This window comes from Rhinoraja longicauda, chromosome 21 (assembly GCF_053455715.1).
Source record: "Rhinoraja longicauda isolate Sanriku21f chromosome 21, sRhiLon1.1, whole genome shotgun sequence".
Lineage (NCBI taxonomy): Eukaryota > Metazoa > Chordata > Chondrichthyes > Rajiformes > Arhynchobatidae > Rhinoraja > Rhinoraja longicauda.
In genome coordinates, this window is record NC_135973.1 from 4,454,217 (window position 1) to 4,473,233 (window position 19,017).

Consider the following 19,017-nt stretch of genomic DNA (forward strand, 5'->3'; position numbering starts at 1 on the left):
TGTCCCTAGTGGGTGTAGGATAGTGTTAATGTACGGGGATCACTGGGCGGCACGGACTTGGAGGGCCGAAAAGGCCTGTTTCCGGCTGTAGATATATGATATATGATATGATATGATCGCATTGAATGGCGGTGCTGGCTCGAAGGGCTGAATGGCCTACTCCTGCACCTATTGTCTATTGTCTATTGTCCTAAAATGGGATGACCACGATTGTACCATTTAATTATTTAGCTTTTGCTTTATACACTTATAGCACGGTATCTCAATATATTATGGCCTTGACCAAAAAGTTGTAATATTTATTATACCCTCGTCATCTTGCCTTGGTGCCTTGATGATTCTGGATATCCAATTCTCTTAATATTATATGTAATTCCGCCTTGTTTGCCTGCCTCAAATCTATCACCACGTGATTTCCACTCGACTTGCCTGACTAATCCATTGATACTTCTTGCATTCTACATCCTTCATCCAAATCAACCACATAACCTTTTGTTATTATAGATTCTTTTTTAAAAATTAACCTAAATTATTGATGTACAACCATGTGTAAAATTAAATCCCTGGTTTTGTCATTGAAGTTTCTTCTATGCTTCAATACTATTTAACTTTGAAGAACCTACTTCAAACCCACATTTGTTAAATCCAATCTATAAATTGGCCTCGCCCTATTTAAGGATTTTTCACGGCTAGTCAACCTTGTTCATTTGGCATAACTGTGCTAGATCTAACTGAGTTATCACTACCACAAAAAATGCTCTTCCATTGACACACCTGGCTTCCATTGACACATCTGGCTTCATTCCCTAAGACTGTTCCCTCGTTTATTGAGCTTGATGTGTACTGATGTTTTTAAACTGTTCTATTGAATGCACTTCAAGAATTCTACACATTGCCATTTATATTATTGCTAACTTGAGTTCTATGTTAGAGTGGTGACATTGCATTGTGTAGGAAGATGCTGGTTTGCACTGAAGATAGACACAAAATGCTGGAGAAACTCGGCGGGACTGGCAGCATCTCCGGAGAGAAGGATTGGGTGACGTTTTGGGTCGAGACCCTTCCGAAGAAGGATCTCGACCTGAAACATCACTCATTTCTTCTCTCCAAAGATGCAAAGTGACATTCTTTTAATGGCCCATAGAATTTCCCTGGGAATCAGTAAGCAGTACCACCCTGATAGTGTGATATTTTTGTTTCTTGATTTAACCCAAATGGCCTCTAACAACCCCTCCTCATAAATCTAATTATTTCTTTAACGTACACTAATACAATGTTGTAATTTGTTCTGCGATATAAAATCCTACATAAAAGCCCATTTTATTCTCATCAACTCCCCCCAAATTCCAACACCCACCTGCATGTGAGGAGCCATTTACATGGTCCAATTAACCCCTCCCAACCTGCAAATCTTTGGGTTGTGGTAGGAAACTGGAGAACCCGGAGGAAACGATAGCTTTAAGGTGAGAGTGCAAAGTTTAACAGAAATGTGCGGGGCATGTTTTTTTTTACACAGAGGGTGGTGTGTGCCTGTAACATGCTGGCCAGGGTTGGCTGTTGAAGCAGGTACATTATGGCATTTAAAAGACTTTTTGATAGGCAGCCACATGGATATGGAGGGATATCGGTAATGTGCAGGTAGCTAAGTGATGGTCTCGGCATCATGCTCGGCAATGACATTGTGGGCTGAATGGCCTGTTCTTGTGCTGTACCCACCCAGTCACAGGCAAAATGTGCAAACTCCACACAGACAGCGCCTGAGGTCAGGGTCGAGAGGAACTGAGGCGGCGGCTCTGAGCTGCAATTCTCTGCGATTTGTCCCTAACACGCACTTTATCGCTCTCCTTGCGACTTCCACGTTAAGAGTGCCCTTTGCAGAAACCCACTGCAGCTGAGGAATCCTTTTGCAACACTCGCACAAATCAAAGCATTAGTGTACTTGGTTTTCTGACTCAACTGAAATGTGTTGTGCAATCATAAATATGGCAGTATCATTGAACCAAAGCAGCACTATTGTGCCCCTTTATATATGTGGCAACATTGAATAGGATTACAGTGTAGTTTATCTTCAATTATTTATATTTTACATTCTATCCTGACATCTAAAATTACTAAAGCCATTATGCTATTTCTGTATGAACTTGACAATATGTGTAACATTGAAATTTCATTTCCCCCTTCCTTTGATAGCCTACTACACATTTGTTATTGCAGTCATAGACTCACTTCCCCAAATATTTGCGGTTTTAACGCTAATTTTTTTTCTTAACTTTTAAACCTTTTGTAATGTTTGTAAAGCGGTGGCAGAAGGGAAGCCTCGCGATGATGGGGCCTCGACGGTGAAGCCTCGCGACGATGGGGCCTCGACGGTGAAGCCTCGTGACGATGGGGCCTCGACGGTGAACCCTCGCGGCGGCGGGGCCTCGGAGGTGAAGCCCCGCGACGATGGGGCCTCGGTGGTGAAGCCTCGCGACGATGGGGCCTCGGCGGTGAAGCCCCGCGACGATGGGGCCTCGGCGGTGTAGCCTCGCGACGATGGGGCCTCGGCTGTGATGCCTCGCGGCGGCAGGGCCTCGGTGGTGAAGCCTCGTGACGATGGGGCCTCGGTGGTGAAGCCCCGCGACGATGGGGCCTCGGCCGTGAAGCCTCGCGACGATGGGGCCTCGGTGGTGAAGCCTCGTGAGGATGGGGCCTCGGTGGTGAAGCCTCACGACGATGGGGCCTCGGCCGTGAAGCCTCACGACGATGGGGCCTCGACGGTGAAGCCTCGCGGCGGCGGGGCCTCGGCGGTGAAGCCTCGTGACGATGGGGCCTCGGCCGTGAAGCCTCGCGGCGGCGGCGATGCCTCGCGGGTCGACATGTGGTCGACGAGAGCGTGGAGGACCGCCTTGAGGGGGGAGGGGAAGAACAATGGAGGACCCGGCGTGGGGGGACCGCCATGAGGGAGGTGGGGGGAGAACAATGGACAATAGGGGGACAAAGAACAATGAGGACCTGGCTTGGGGAGGGGGACAAAACGAGGAGCTGGCGTGCTTTGTGACTTTGTCAGCGCCCTAGGTACATTGTGTATGTAAGCAAAGTATCTCGCTATGCCTAGTCACATGTGACAAAGTATTCCGATTCCTATTCCTTCCTATCCCTATTTTAATTATGGTCTACCTCAACAAATTTCTCAATCTTTCTCACCTCAATGCTGTAAACACCATCAAAAAACATTTCCATAGGAGTGAATCTAATCTTGAGAACCAATGGGAAACTGTTCATCCTGCAGTGACCACACTCCAGAACTAAAGTCATCCAGACTTAATCACTTACATTTTGCGGACTATTTACTTGCATTTCCGAATGTTTAAAAACTGCTCTTCAAGTTTAACTTTGAAGAACATTGAAGTCTCCAAATTTAGGTAACCTCTAACAACCTCCCCCCCCCCCCCCCCAACCCACCTTTTCCCACCTGGACTCCTAACAAATTTGCCCCTACCTACATTCCTTCCTCTGGCTTCACAATTTGCAACTGTTCAGTCTGCTTTAATCTCTGGCCGTTGTTCCAATCATCTGCCTGTCAAACCCCCCCCCCCATTGCCTTTGTCTGCCTATTACCTGCAACACTTTGTCCCGATGAGTTACAGCAGGATTTGTATCTTTGGTATAAACCAGCATCTGCAGTCCCTTCCTACACACTTTGTCCTGCCTCCTCTGTCCCAGCTTTCTTCCCTCTCCCACTACAATCAGTCTGAAGAAGGGTCCCCACCTGAAACATTACCTACCCATGTTCTCTAGAGATGCAGCGTGACCCGCTGAGTTACTCCAGCACTTTAAGTCCTTTAAAGGGCCTGTCCCACTTTAGGTGATATAAAGGCGACTGCTGGCGACTAGGCTGTCGGGGTGTCGCGGGCATGATCGTGAGGAGTCTTCCAAAAATCGAAATGGATCTCAGCACGTCGCTGAGAAATCATCCGGTTTGAAATTTCTCGGCAACAGCTGGCTTGTCGCCAGGTATCGTTGCTTATTGCGGGCGCTGTCGCACGCTGTCCCCAGGTTTGATAGGTTCTCTTAGATGCATTTAGAAGCACATAATATTAAAATAAGTAAAGTCATTTCAAAATACCATAAAATGATTGTGTTTAACCAATTTACTTACTGTCAGGACATTTGACAGGTAGATTGGAGGTGACAGTTTGACGGTCAGGTAAGCGTGGGAATTTTCGCGATGTTTATGGCCATCAGCCATTACATTTAAAGTGGGCTCCCAACCCAGATATGCAACCCAGAAACCAGATATGCATCTCCCGTACATTTTCAATGAATGCCCACACACTTTACACAAAAATCCACTTAACCACTTTTTAAAATATATTTTTTAATACTGCTATTAGTAAACTGGAAGTAAATCCAGTTTATGCCTTGTTACAGTAAAGCTTGATTTTTAAGTAACCCATACAAGATGTTATAGTTCAAAACTCTCAAGTACTTACCGACTTGTCAATGATTTCAGCGAAAATTAGGACGCCGGAGAAGCATTGACAGCGTGGGAATTTTGCGATGTTTCCGAAGACGTTGTAATCTCGACTTGACTCGGCATTGTCGTGGTCGTTGTTGTCGGGTAAAATAAATTTTCCGTGATCTGCTACGACTTTGACAGTCGCCGGCAGTCGCCAAAAATATCACCTAAGTGGGACAGGCCCTTTAGTTTGAAGAAGTTGACCATATGAGTATGTGGGTCTTGCACTCGATATTTTGCAAGACGACCAAGCACTGCCCTTTAACAATAAAGCCTCAGCACGAGACCTTAGGAAAGAGCATTTGAAGATCAACACAAGACTTGTCTCCTACAAGCCTCTTATCTAGAACTATTTTTGAGAACTACAGCAGTATCTCAAGGCACTGAAAAAGAATCATCACTGCTGAATCTACAAGCATCCCCAAATTTGCAGTAAGGATATTATTGTCTTCTCCCAGGCCAACATCCCCAGCATTATCCCTCCATTTCATTGGAGAGTTCACATCATTCACACGCAGCACACCAAACTCCTGAAACAGTTGCTTTATTATGGGAGGTGATAACCAGCAGACAGAAAATAAATTTAAGGATCTACTTAAAGCTTTTTTGAAGAAGTATCTCAGCAGGACTTCATTGGGCCTACACTATCAAGAGTGAGGCCCAGTGCAAATTGGAGGAACAACAACTCATATTTCCCCTGGGCAGCTTACACCCCAGTGGTATAAATATTGACTTCTTTAATTTCAAGTAACCCTTGCTTTCCCTCTCTCTCCATCCTTCCTCATTCTCCAACTAATCTGACTTCCCCTGATTAAATGATATCTCTCTATGCTTCGTTGCACCTTCTCCTAGCCAACAATGATCTATTTTACATCTTCCTTGATCAGCATCTCCTTTGATGTCTTATTTTCACACCTAACTTCCTTATCTCTGTGTCTCCCTCTCCCCTGACTCCCAGTCTGTAGAAGGGTCTCGACCCGAAACGACGCCTATTCCTTCCATCCAGAGATGCTGCCTGTCCCGCTGAGTTACTCCAGCATTTTGTGTTTATCTTCGGTGTAAATTTATTATTGGGGGGACAATGTGTTTAGTGGGAGACCCATTCTTTTCAATTAATAAGCAGCAATGTCTTGGAGCTCAGCATCTGAAGATGGACATGCATGCCTGAGTGATACTGCTTGATTACTGGAGGATGCAGCAACCTTGGGTACGAAATGCAGATAACGTAGGGTGAAAGTTTCCCATTTGCCCTGTTGGAGGTGAGCTGCCTTACTGCAGGTGAGAACAATTGCAAACCTAAAATCAACATAAACCTATTCAGGATAAAAAAAATATGTTCAAAACAAAAACTCTGCAAAATTCCTCTGACATTTTCTGTGGCTGCACACACATTCTTTCACGTTCTATTTGGTAGCGCTCCCAAAAACCATAATTGTACCCGGCACCCTTGCCACTCATGGAGTGATATCCTTTTCCACGTTTGAGGAGTGTCTCCCCTGCCCTTCAGTGAACAGCAGCAGAAGATCCCTAGGCTGTGGTTCACCCCTACAGAGCTGCACCCGGCTTCAGTGCGTCCCTCAGCACGTACTCCTGCAGTCTGGAGCGGGCCAGTCAACAACATTCCCCGACAGACATCTCGCTCTGCTGGAAGGTCAACAAGGTTCAGGCTGACCAAAGTGTGTCTTTCACTGAGTTGAACAATTGCAAACCATGTTGGAGTGGCCATGGTAACCTTGTGTGGTGCCATTCTGCATTAATGTTGTCTGTTTTTGGAGCCATTATTTGAAATCAAACCTTGCAGACGTGGTGTGGAGATGCTTTTCTATATTTCATACAGACAATTACCTTTTTTTTATACCACAGTCGTTCTATCTTCAAGATCTTAGAACTTGTTTTTGTTTTCAGATTATTACTGAATGCCTTATTACCAAGTATATTTCTTTACACTGTGCCCGCTACATCATTTTTTCAGTGCTTTGCAGCAGTCCATGATCTGAGTCTGATCTGAAACTGAAGTGAACTGAATTCACCTCAGAGAATGTCCTTCAATTTAACACTGTTATTCCTAATTTTGGGAAAGTTCTGATCCAAGGTAAGAAGGCTTGTTTACAAAAACAGGGATGAGGCTCTATAGGGTGCTGGTCAGGCCGCATTTGGAATATTGTGAGCAATTTTGGGCACCATATCTGAGGAAGGATGTACTGGAGAGGGTCCATAGGAGGGTTACAAGAATGATCCTAGGAATGACTCGGTTAACATATGATGAGCGTTGACAGCACTGGACCTATACTCGCTGGAGTTTAGAAGAATGAGGGGGGACCTTATTGAAATGTACAGAATAGTGAAAGGCTTGGATCGAGTGAATGTGGAGAGGATGTTTCCACTAGTGGGAGAGTCTAGGACTAGAGGTCATAGCCTCAGAATGAAAGGAGATTATTTTAGGAAGGAGATGAGGAGGAATTTATTTAGTCAAAGGGTGGTGAATCAGTGGAGTTTTTTTGCCACAGAAGGCTGTGGAGGCCAAGTCAGTCGATATTTTTAAGGCAGAGATAGATAGGTTCTTGATTAGTACTGGTGTCAGAAGTTATGTGGAGAAAGGCAGGAGAATGGAGTTAAGGGGGGAGAGAAAGATCAGCCATGATTGAATGGTGGAGTAGACTTGATAGGCTGAATTGCCTAATTCTGCTCCTATCACTTATGATCTTATGAATCAACCCGAAGGATAAACGTTTTCTTGGTGCAAATGTTGTCTGACTCGCTGAGTATTTCCAACATTTTCTGTGTCTTATTTCAGCATTTTTCCACACCTCAATTCATCCTAGTTTGAGGTTCTAATGAGGTTTGAAGTTGAAACATTAAAATTACTGATCAGTGTGGTTTGAAATTATTTTAAAAATCTCCTTTTTATTTAAAATTTTGCTTATGGGATTTTAAATAATGCAGACTGTCTAATCCTTGACCCCATTTTACCAGAATTTTTTTTGAATCACCATATGGTGGAAAATATTGTGGAACGACAAATGATGGATACTTGAGGAAAAAACACAAAGTGCTGGAGGAATTCAACGTGTCAGGCGGCAGCTGTGGGGAGAATGACAATAGGTGCAGGAGTAGGCCATTCGGCCCTTTGAGCCAGCACCACCATTCATAGAAACATAGAAAATAGGTGCAGGAGTAGGCCATTCGGCCCTTCGAGCCTGCACTGCCATTCAATATGATCATGGCTGATCATCCAGCTCAGTAACCTGTACCTGCCTTCTCTCCATACCCCCTGATCCCTTTAGCAAAAAGGGCCACATCTAACTCCCTCTTAAATATAGCCAATGAACTGGCCTCAACTACCTTCTGTGGCAGAGAATTCCACAGACTCACCACTCTCTGTGTGAAGAAATGTTTTCTCATCTCGGTCCTAAAAGACTTCCCCCTTATCCTTAAGCTGTGACCTCTGGTTCTGGACTCCCCCAACATCGGGAACAATCTTCCCACATCTAGCCTCTCCAACCCCTTAAGAATTTTATATGTTTCTATAAGATCCCCCCTCAGTCTTCTAAATTCCAGCGAGTACAAGCCTAGTCTATCCAGTCTCTCTTCATATGAAAGTCCCGCCATCCCAGGGATCAATCTAGTGAACCTTCTCTGTACTCCCTCTAAGGCAAGAACGTCTTTCCTCAGATTAGGAGACCAAAACTGCACACAATACTCCAGGTGCGGTCTCACCAAGGCCCTGTACAACTGCAGTAGAACCTCCCTGCTCCTAAACTCAAATCCTCTTGCTATGAATGCCAACATACCATTCGCTTTCTTCACTGCCTGCTGCACCTGCACACTTGCTTTCAATGACTGGTGCACCATGACACCCAGGTCATGTTGCATCTCCCCTTCTCCTAATCGTTCACCATTCAGGTAATACTCTGCTTTCCTGTTCTTGCCGCCAAAGTGGATAACCTCACATTTATCCACATTATATTGCATCTGCCATGCATTTGCCCACTCGCCTAATCTATCCAAGTCACTCTGCAGCCTCCTAGCATCCTCCTCGCAGCTGACACTGCCACCCAGCTTCGTGTCATCCGCAGACTTAGAGATGTTGCATTCAATTCCCTCGTCCAAATCATTAATATACACTGTAAATAACTGGGGTCCCAGCACTGAGCCTTGCGGTACCCCACTAGTCACTGCCTGCCATTCCGAAAAGGACCCGTTTATTCCTACTCTTTGCTTCCTGTCCGCCAACCAATTTTCTATCCACCTCAACACTGAACCCTCAATACCGTGTGCTTTAAGTTTGTACACCAATCTCCTATGTGGGACCTTGTCGAAGGCCTTCTGAAAGTCCAGATATAACACATCGACTGGTTCTCCCTTATCCACTCTACTAGTTACATCCTCGAAAAATTCTATAAGATTCGTCAGACATGATTTGCCTTCTGTAAATCCATGCTGACTTTGTCCGATGATTTCACCACTTTCCAAATGTGATGCTATCACATTTTTAATAACTGACTAGCATTTTCCCCACTACCGATGTTAGGCTAACTGGTCTATAATTCCCCGTTTTCTCTCTCCCTCCCTTTTTAAAAAGTGGGGTTACATTAGCTACCCTCCAGTCCTCAGGAACTACTCCAGAATCTAAGGAGTTTTGAAAAATTATCACTAATGCATCCACTATTTCTGAGGCTACTTCCTTAAGCACTCTGGGATGCAGCCTATCTGGCCCTGGGGATTTATCTGCCTTTAATCCATTTAATTTACCTAACACCACTTCCCGACTAACCTGGATTTCCCTCAGTTCCTCCATCTCATTTGACCCCCGGTCCCCTGCTATTTCCGGCAGACGGTTTATGTCTTCCTTAGTGAAGACAGAACCAAAGTATTTGTTCAATTGGTCTGCCATCTCCTTGTTCCCTATGATCAATTCACCTGTTTCCGACTGCAAGGGACCTACATATGTCTTAACTAATCTTTTTCTCTTCACATATCTATAAAAGCTTTTGCAGTCAGTTTTTATGTTCCTTGCCAGTTTTCCCTCATAATCTATTTTCCCTTTCCTAATTAAGCCCTTTGTCCTCCTCTGCTGGACTCTGAATTTCTCCCAGTCCTCTGGTATGCTACCTTTTCTGGCTAATCTGTATGCTTCATCTTTTGTTTTAATACTATCCTTGATTTCCCTTGTTAGCCACGGATGCACTACCTTTCCTGGTTTGTTCTTTTGCCAAACTAGGATGAACACTTGTTGTAGTTCATCCATGCGACCTTTAAATGCCTTCCATTGCATGTCCACCGTCAACCCTTTCAGCATCAATTGCCAGTCTATCTTGGACAATTCACGCCTCATACCCTCAAAGTTACCTTTCTTTAAGTTCAGAACACTTGTTTCTGTATTGACTTTGTCACTCTCCATCACGTGGCGGCGCCTAACGGCAGCGGCTGACTAGCAGTCTGTCCGTCTTTTTTTTCCCTTTTTTTGTTGTGTGTCGGTGTTGGGATGGTTTTTATATATTTTTTTCCGGTTGTGTATGTGTGGGAGGGGGTGGTGGTGTGGGGGGGGAACTTTTCTCTTCCTCACGGCGCGGGGTGCGGCTCGGCTGCGGGGCCTAACATCGCCCGCTGCGGCTCGGCCGCTGGACTTTACATCACCCGGTGCGGCTTGGCCGCTGGACTTAACAGTGCCCGGTGCAGCTCGGCTGCGGACTTAACAGTGCCCGGTGCAGCTCGGCTGCGGACTTAACAGTGCCCGGTGCAGCTCGGCTGCGGACTTAACAGTGCCCGGTGCGGCTCGGCCGCGGGACTTAGCAGTGCCCGGTGCAGCTCGGCTGCGGGGCTTAACATCGCCCTGTGCAGCTCGGCTGCGGGGCTTTTCATCGCCGGTGCGGCTCGGCTGCGGGGCTTAACATCGCCCGGTGCGGCTCGACCACGGGACTTAGCTGCGCAAGGCTTGGTCGCGGGCCTTTCATTGCCCGGTTCGGCCGCGAGACGTTTCAGCGCCCGGTGCGGGGACTGTGCGGGTCGGTCGGGGACGAGCTGTCTGTCCGTGGGCGTGGGGAAGAGAGGGGAAGTTTTGTTGCCTCCATCACAGTGAGGGGGTGTTTGGAGTCACTGTGATGGACGTTTGTGTTGGGGGTTATGTGTCTTGTGTTCTTTTTTTTTTCTATGACTGCTATGTAGTTTCGTTCGGTACTTCGGTACCGAACGACAAATAAAGCTCTGTTATATCTGTTATATCTGTTATAATGAAGAACTCCACCATATTATGATCACTCTTGCCCAAGGGGCCTCGCACAACAAGACTGCTAACTAACCCGTCCTCATTCAATGTGATCATGGCTGATCATTCTCAATCAGTACCCCGTTCCTGCCTTCTCCCCATACCCACTGACTCCGCTATCCTTAAGAGCTCTATCTAGCTCTCTCTTGAATGCATTCAGAGAATTGGCCTCCACTGCCTTCTGAGGCAGAGAATTCCACAGATTTACAATTCTCTGACTGAAAAGGTTTTTCCTCATCTCTGTTCTAAATGGCCTACCTCTTATTCTTAAACTGTGGCCCCTTGTTCTGGACTCCCCGACATTGGGAACATGTTTCCTGCCTCTAACGTGTCCAACCCCTTAATAATCTTATACGTTTCGATGAGATCCCCTCTCATCCTTCAAAATTCAGTGTATACAAGCCTAGCCGCTCCAGTCTTTCAACATATGACAGTCCCACCATTCCGGGAATTAACCTAGTAAACCTACGCTGCACGCCCTCAATAGCAAGAATATCCTTCCTCAAATTTGGAGACCAAAACTGCACACAGTACTCCAGGTGCGGTCTCACTAGGGCTCTGTACAACTGCAGAAGGACCTCTTTACTCCTATACTCAACTCCTGTTATGAAGGCCAACATGCCATTGGCTTTCTTCACTGCCTGCTGTACCTGCATGCTTCCTTTCAGTGACTGATGCACTAGGACACCCAGATCTTGTACGTCCCCTTTTCCTAACTTGACACCATTCATTTAATAATCTGCCTTCTTATTCTTACCACCAAGCTGTGGAGAATGGACAGATAACATTTTGACATGGGATCCTTCTTTGGTAGGTCTAACCGGTGAAGGGGTAGCAGGAATAACAACCAGCAAGCATTTATGAATCCTCTTGCACGGAGCCTCAGCAATCATTGCTCACAGCTTCACACCCGTTGCTGTGATTCATTCATTGCAAGCTAAACTTGTTTGAACTGTGATGCAACTGTTCTTGGTCTCCCGGGGCGGAACCTTTCGCGGGGTGAATTACCTTCCAGCCGGATGAGGAAGCGACACGGAGGGAAACAACGGAGGCGGTGCGCGGCCTCTGTCGTCCCCCCCTCGCGTTTTACCCGAGGTCCGGAGGTCTGAGGCGGTGGCGATGTTCGGTGCCGCGGCGGAGAATCTGCTCCGACAGGCCAGGTAATGGCTCAGGGCGCCGGGCTGTTGCTCAGCGATCCACGGCCCAGTCGCTTTACCAAAGACTTGCATTGGAGTAGCATCTGCAGCGTCCAAGGCAGCCAAAGAAACGCAGCAACAACCCGGCTCCGAGAACAGCACAGGAGCAGGCCCTTCGGCCCACAATATCGGTGCTAAACACGACCAAGTTAAACTCTTCTGCCTCCCAGCTGTTGTCAGGCATCTGAATCATCCCACCAACAACTAGAGAGCGGGCCTGAGCTACTATCTACCTCATTGCAGGCCCTAGGGCTATCTTTGATTGGACTTTACCTTCCACTAAACGTTATTTCCTTCACCGTGTATCTGTACACTGAGTCTGAGGACAGCTCGACTGTAATCATGTGTTGTCTTTCGGCTGACTGGTTAGCACACGCCAAAAGCTTCTCACTTTACCTCAGTACCACTGTACAATAAACTAAACTCAACTAATCCCTCTACGCCTGCATCTCCATGTGCCAAGCAGTCCCTGAAACCCCATTATCATATCTGCCTGCACCCTAGCAGCCCCGGTCCAGGCACCCACCGTGTTAGAAAAAACTTGCCCTGCACATCCCCTTTAATCTTTGCCCCTCTCATCTTAAAGCTGTGCCCTCTAGTCCTTCGATAGTTCCACATATTTAGGGCAGCATAAGTAGCGTAGTGGTAGAGTTGCTGCCTTACAACGAAAGAGACCTAAGTTCAATCCTGACTGCGGGTACTGTCTGCACAGAGTTTGCACGTTCTCCCTGTGACCGCGTGGGTTTCCTCCAGGCGCTCCGGTTTCTTCTCATATTCCAAAGACGTGCAGGATTGCTGGCTAAATTGTCCCTAGTAGGGTAGATCGAGTGTACATGGTTTTTTGGTCGGCGTGGGCTGAAGGGCCTGTTTCCACACTGTATCTCTAACCTGCACTAAACCTTCTGGGGAAAAAGGTTCTGACTATCTACCCGACATCTCACAAATGTCAATGAATGGATCCTCTGCTTTATTAATGTTGATGCCACCCATTATTACCTCGACTTGAGAGATCAGCAGAGGCCTCGTGACTGCTGATGCTCAAGCAAATGGCTTACCACCATCTTCACAAGGGTCACTGGGGGTGAGCATCAACTGTTGGTTTTGCCAGAAACATCCCCATTTACTAAATACAGTGCAAAAGTTTGAAGAGGTTCTGTGACCTTCATGATCATTTGAAAAGGGGATAGAGGGATGGATATGCCTCCTTCATTTATGGTAAATAAGAGAGCCTGAGGGTAAAATATATCTTGAATATGAAACATGAAAGATTCAAAATGCAGGAGTAACTCAGTCAGGCAGCATCTCTGTAGAACATGAACAGGTAACGTTTCGAGTCCGGACCCTTAGCCACACAGTCCCGACCTGAAACATCACCTATCCGTGCTTTCCAGAGATGTTAATAATAATAATAATAATAATGCATTACATTTGTATAGCGCTTTTCTAAAAACTCAAAGACGCTTTACAGGGTTTACTAAAACATAGAAAGAAAAATAAATAAATAAGTAAACAAACAGAAAAGGAAAAATAAGGTGAGGTGACGGTCAGTGGTTGAAGGCAGTGCTGAACAGGTGAGACTTCAGTGATGTTTTGAATGTGGTGAGTGAGGAGGAGTCTCTGATGGTCTGAGGTAGTGAGTTCCAGAGGGTGGGAGCAGCGATGGAGAAAGCCCTGTCCCCCCAGGATCTGAGTTTGGTCGGGATGGGGGGGGACAGGAGGTTAGCAGCAGCAGAGCGGAGGGTACGGGTGGGAGTGTGTGTGGAGGAGGTCAGTCAGGTAGGATGGGGCCAGGTTATGGAGGGCTTTGTAGGTCATGAGGAGGATTTTGTACTGGATTCTCTGGGGGATGGGGAGCCAGTGGAGCTTGTAAAGGACAGGGGTGATATGGTCACGGATCGGGGAGTGGGTGAGTAGACGGGCAGCGGAGTTATGGATGTATTGGAGTTTATTGATGATTTTTGAGGGTGAACCATGTTGCATGACCCGCTGAGTTACTGCGTCTTTTTTCTAAACCAGCAGCTGCAGTTCCTTTTTTTCTAAATATGAAAGATTGTTGCAAGATAAAGACTTATGAGATTGGTGGACAGATGATTGGAGAAAACAGTAGGAATGAGTGGATGTCAGTTGAAGGATGGATTTTGAGGTGTTGACTAATTCATTGTGTGCAATGATCTAGATCTAGGTTTGTTAATGTCATGTGTACGAAGGTACAGTGAAAAGACTTGTTTTGCATGTCTCCAAACAGATCCGGTGCAAAATAAAACCTTTCGCTGCATCTCGGTACTACCGTAGAAAAAGTGACCCAGAGCAAAAAATTGCAATTTTATACCAGCCATACTAATAAAGATGTTCCAACAAGAAACTTCAGGGGTACTTTATCTCCAGTGAAGAGCAAACTGTTGAACCAGTTTAATCACTTGGCGGTGCACCTCTTTTGCCTCTGTTAATGTCCGTGATCTGCTCTTTCTCAGGGATGTACAGGATGAAGACCTACAGAAATTCTGCACCCGCATCTCCACTCTCCTGCAGAACAAGGAATATAATAATGAAGCCGCTGATTCTCTTCAGAAGTTGTTCCTCATTGTCTCTGCTACAAAATACAGCAGAAGGTAAGGATTTTTGTTTCAGGGAAGATCATAAGAGACCTCACTATCTAAGAGAAGGCCAAGGTTATATATTTTTAAAGTTTATTTTAATTAACAACTTTAGTTTTGTGGTGACATTTATTTAAATAAAAGGAACAAGTAATGGGTGATGATGCACGGGTAATATTCTCTAATAAATCGATTATTTCAAGTTATCATTTGTGCATTGTATTTCCTCGTAACTTCAGACAAGCATACCTCACAATTTGTGCCTGCTGCTATTTGTGCAAGTTCTGAGAGATATGAGGTTTATGTTTTATGTGTTCTCAGCAGTTGTGGGATGGAAGTGCTTACAGAGGTGGTGTAATTAGTGTGTGGTGTGTAACTGAGTAATATTTTAATGAACAATATTTCTGTTTGATGCCCAGTCTTTCCAGAGATGTCCTGCAGAACCTCCACAGCACCCTATGGTCCATGAAGGCTTCACAGCCAGTTCTTGTCCTCTGCTCAGCTATTCTGCGAGAGGTGTTGCCGTGTAATGCGTTGACTTATTCCTGTGAGGAATTAAATGACATGAAAACCATGAACCTTGTATCGGGTGTAATGCTGGCCCAGGTATGGAGTGGCTGCTTTTGTTTTGTTATTTGCACACAGTAGGTTTATTCACATGAGGTCAGGCAGCATCTCTGGAGAACGTGGATAGGTGATGTTTCGGTTCAGGACCCTTCTTCAGTCCTGAGCCAAAACATTGCCTGTCCATGTTCTCCAGAGATGCTGCCTGATCTGCTGAGTTACTCCAGCACTTTGTGTCTTTTGCTTGTTGCTTGTTTCTACAGTTTATTCACATTGTCTTAAACTCTTAATCAGACTACATCACCACTCTGTGAAGTTGTTGCTCGCAGCTGTTACAAGCATATCCACAGTGACCTCCCCACTCAAGTACCTCCTTCATTGGGGCTGTTCTTCGGTTCAGTAGTTTCTCCATAATGGCATGCCTAAAATCTGAACTTGCATCCTGCCCAATTGCTCAGCACGCAAATGAACCAATCTGCTTCACCATTAAACTAGTGAGGAGTCTGAAGAAGGGTCCTGACCTGAAATGTCACCTCTCCATGTTCTCCAGGGATACTGCCTCGCCTACCTTGCTCCAACTATTTGTGTCCTGCATCATCATTAGCTTGGTGAACATAAAGATGCCAGTCAATAATGAGCTGTTTGATTGATTAATGTAGGAAACAAAGTTTATTACTAATATACTTGGACATTGAAATGCCACTTATTCCATACATTAAATTTGTTGCAGACTATATTGAACCTTACTGACAGAACCTCCATTGGATTGAAGATCTGTTTTTTCTCCTCTTCTTAATCAGGATCATTGATGATCTATTTCCACATTGATTAGATTTCATTCTGAGGTAGTGAAGTGCAGATTCTTCCATAAAGCGGGCAGATGGTGTTTGACAGGGCCAGTAGTTTGTTAGAGACACAAGGAACCCTGCACAAAGTGCTGGAGTAACTTGGTGTGTCAGGCAGCATCTGTTGAAGGGAATAGGTAGGTGGTGTTTTGGATTGGAACCCTTCTTCAGATGGTAACTAGTCCTTTTGATGTAAATCCTTTGGTGTTTCCAATGCAGGTCTCTGGGTTTTTTCATACCATCTGGAATGCTAGCTCTACACTTTGGGAATGTTGTGTTTCATCAAAGAAACTTTGAGCATATTCTCAGTCTGCCTGGTAATTTTGTTCCCATAATGGACCTTGGAGCTGGAATGGAACCAATGTCCTAGGGGGAGTGTTTGCTAGTGCTGTCGGGGAGGATTTAAACTAATGTGGCAGGGGGATGGGAGCAGGAGCAGAGAGACAGAGGAGTGTAAAATGAGGGTAGAAACAACAGGTAGCAAGGTGAAAAGTAAAAGTGGTAGGCAGACAAATCCAGGGCAAAAATCAAAAAGGGCCACTTTTCAACATAATTGTATAAGGGGTAAGAGAGTTGTAAAAACAAGCCTGAAGGCTTTGTGTCTCAATGCAAGGATTATACGTAATAAGGTGGATGAATTAAATGTGGAGATAGTTATTAATGATTATGATATAGTTGGGATTACGGAGACATGGCTCCAGGGTGACCAAGGCTGGGAGCTCAACATCCAGGGATATTCTATATTCAGGCGGGATAGACAGAAAGGAAAAGGAGGTGGGGTAGCGTTACTGGTTAGAGAGGAGATTAAAGCAGTGGAAAGGAAGGACATTAGCTTGGAGGAAGTGGAATCGATATGGGTAGAGCTACGAAACACTAAGGGGCAGAAAACGCTAGTGGGAGTTGTGTACAGGCCACCTAACAGCAGTAGTGAGGTTGGGAATGGCATCAAGCACGAAATTAGAAATGCATGCACTAAAGGTGCAGCAGTTATAATGGGTGACTTCAATCTACATATAGATTGGGTGAACCAAACTGGCAGGGGTGCTGAGGAAGAGGATTTCTTGGAATGTTTGAGAGATGGTTTTCTAAACCAACATGTCGAGGAACCAACGAGAGAACAGGCCATTCTAGACTGGGTATTGAGTAATGAGGAAGGGTTAGTTAGCAGTCTTGTTGTGCGAGGCCCCTTGGGCAAGAGTGATCATAATATGGTAGAGTTCTTCATTAGGATGGAGAGTGACAAAGTCGATACCGAAACAAGTGTTCTGAACTTAAAGAAAGGTAACTTTGAGGGTATGAGGCGTGAATTGTCCAAGATAGACTGGCGATTGATGCTGAAAGGGTTGACGGTGGACATGCAATGGAAGGCATTTAAATGTCGCATGGATGAACTACAACAAGTGTTCATCCCAGTTTGGCAAAAGAACAAACCAGGAAAGGTAGTGCATCCGTGGCTAACAAGGGAAATCAAGGATAGTATTAAAACAAAAGATGAAGCATACAGATTAGCCAGAAAAAGTAGCATACCAGAGGACTGGGAGAAATTCAGAGTCCAGCAGAGGAGGACAAAGGGCTTAATTAGGAAAGGGAAAATAGATTATGAGGGAAAACTGGCAAGGAACATAAAAACAGACTGCAAAAGCTTTTATAAATATGTCAAGAGAAAAAGATTAGTTAAGGCAAATGTAGGTCCCTTGCAGTCGGAAACAGGTGAATTGATCATAAGGAACAAGGAGATGGCAGACCAATTGAACAAATACTTTGGTTCTGTCTTCACTAAGGAAGACATAAACCGTCTGCCGGAAATAGCGGGGGACCGGTGGTCTAATGAGATGGAGCGACTGAGGGAAATCCAGGTTAGTCGGGAAGTGGTGTTAGGTAAATTAAATGGATTAAAGGCAGATAAATCCCCAGGGCCAGATAGGCTGCATCCCAGAGTGCTTAAGGAAGTAGCCTCAGAAATAGTGGATGCATTAGTGATAATTTTTCAAAACTCTTTAGATTCTGGAGTAGTTCCTGAGGACTGGAGGGTAGCTAATGTAACCCCACTTTTTAAAAAGGGAGGGAGAGAGAAAATGGGGAATTATAGACCAGTTAGCCTAACATCGGTAGTGGGGAAAATACTAGAGTCAGTTATTAAAGATGTGATAGCATCACATTTGGAAAGTGGTGAAATCATCGGACAAAGTCAGCATGGATTTACCAAAGGCAAATCATGTCTGACGAATCTTATAGAATTTTTCGAGGATGTAACTAGTAGAGTGGATAAGGGAGAACCAGTCGATGTGTTATATCTGGACTTTCAGAAGGCCTTCGACAAGGTCCCACATAGGAGATTGGTGTACAAACTTAAAGCACACGGTATTGAGGGTTCAGTGTTGAGGTGGATAGAAAATTGGTTGGCGGACAGGAAGCAAAGAGTAGGAATAAACGGATCCTTTTCGGAATGGCAGGCAGTGACTAGTGGGGTACCGCAAGGCTCAGTGCTGGGACCCCAGTTATTTACAGTGTATATTAATGATTTGGACGAGGGAATTGAATGCAACATCTCTAAGTTTGCGGATGACACGAAGCTGGGTGGCAGTGTTAGCTGCGAGGAGGATGCTAGGAGGCTGCAGAGTGACTTGGATAGATTAGGCGAGTGGGCAAATGCATGGCAGATGCAATATAATGTGGATAAATGTGAGGTTATCCACTTTGGCGGCAAGAACAGGAAAGCAGAGTATTACCTGAATGGTGACCGATTGGGAGAAGGGGAGATGCAACGTGACCTGGGTGTCATGGTGCACCAGTCATTGAAAGCAAGCATGCAGGTGCAGCAGGCAGTGAAGAAAACGAATGGTATGTTGGCATACAACCAAAAAAACACGTGGCGGCGCCTAACGGCAGCGGCTGACTAGCAGTCTGTCCGTCTTTTTTTTGTTGAGTGTCGGTGTTGGGATGATTTTTATATATATTTTTTTGGTTGTGTATGTGTGGGAGGGGGTGGTGGTGTGTGGGGGGTGGGTGTGGGGAACTTTTCTCTTCCTCACGGCGCGGGGTGCGGCTCGGC

General features: G+C 45.5%; 1 protein-coding gene across 3 annotated transcripts in view; it reads left to right on the plus strand.

Annotated features, from left to right (window-relative positions):
- The first annotated feature begins 11,811 nt into the window (after nt 1-11,811).
- The window catches only part of ap5z1 (adaptor related protein complex 5 subunit zeta 1), a 34,523-nt gene continuing 27,317 nt past the window's right edge, over nt 11,812-19,017 (plus strand). For 2 of the 3 annotated variants that reach the window (XM_078418410.1, XM_078418412.1), the window contains exons 1-3: nt 11,812-11,926; nt 14,434-14,571; nt 14,976-15,162. In XM_078418410.1, coding sequence (XP_078274536.1) covers nt 11,886-11,926; nt 14,434-14,571; nt 14,976-15,162 — 366 coding nt within the window. In that variant the 5' untranslated portion in view covers nt 11,812-11,885. Of the gene's footprint in view, nt 11,927-14,433; nt 14,572-14,975; nt 15,163-19,017 lie in introns of those variants that run through there. The other variant, XM_078418413.1, reaches the window with a different exon arrangement.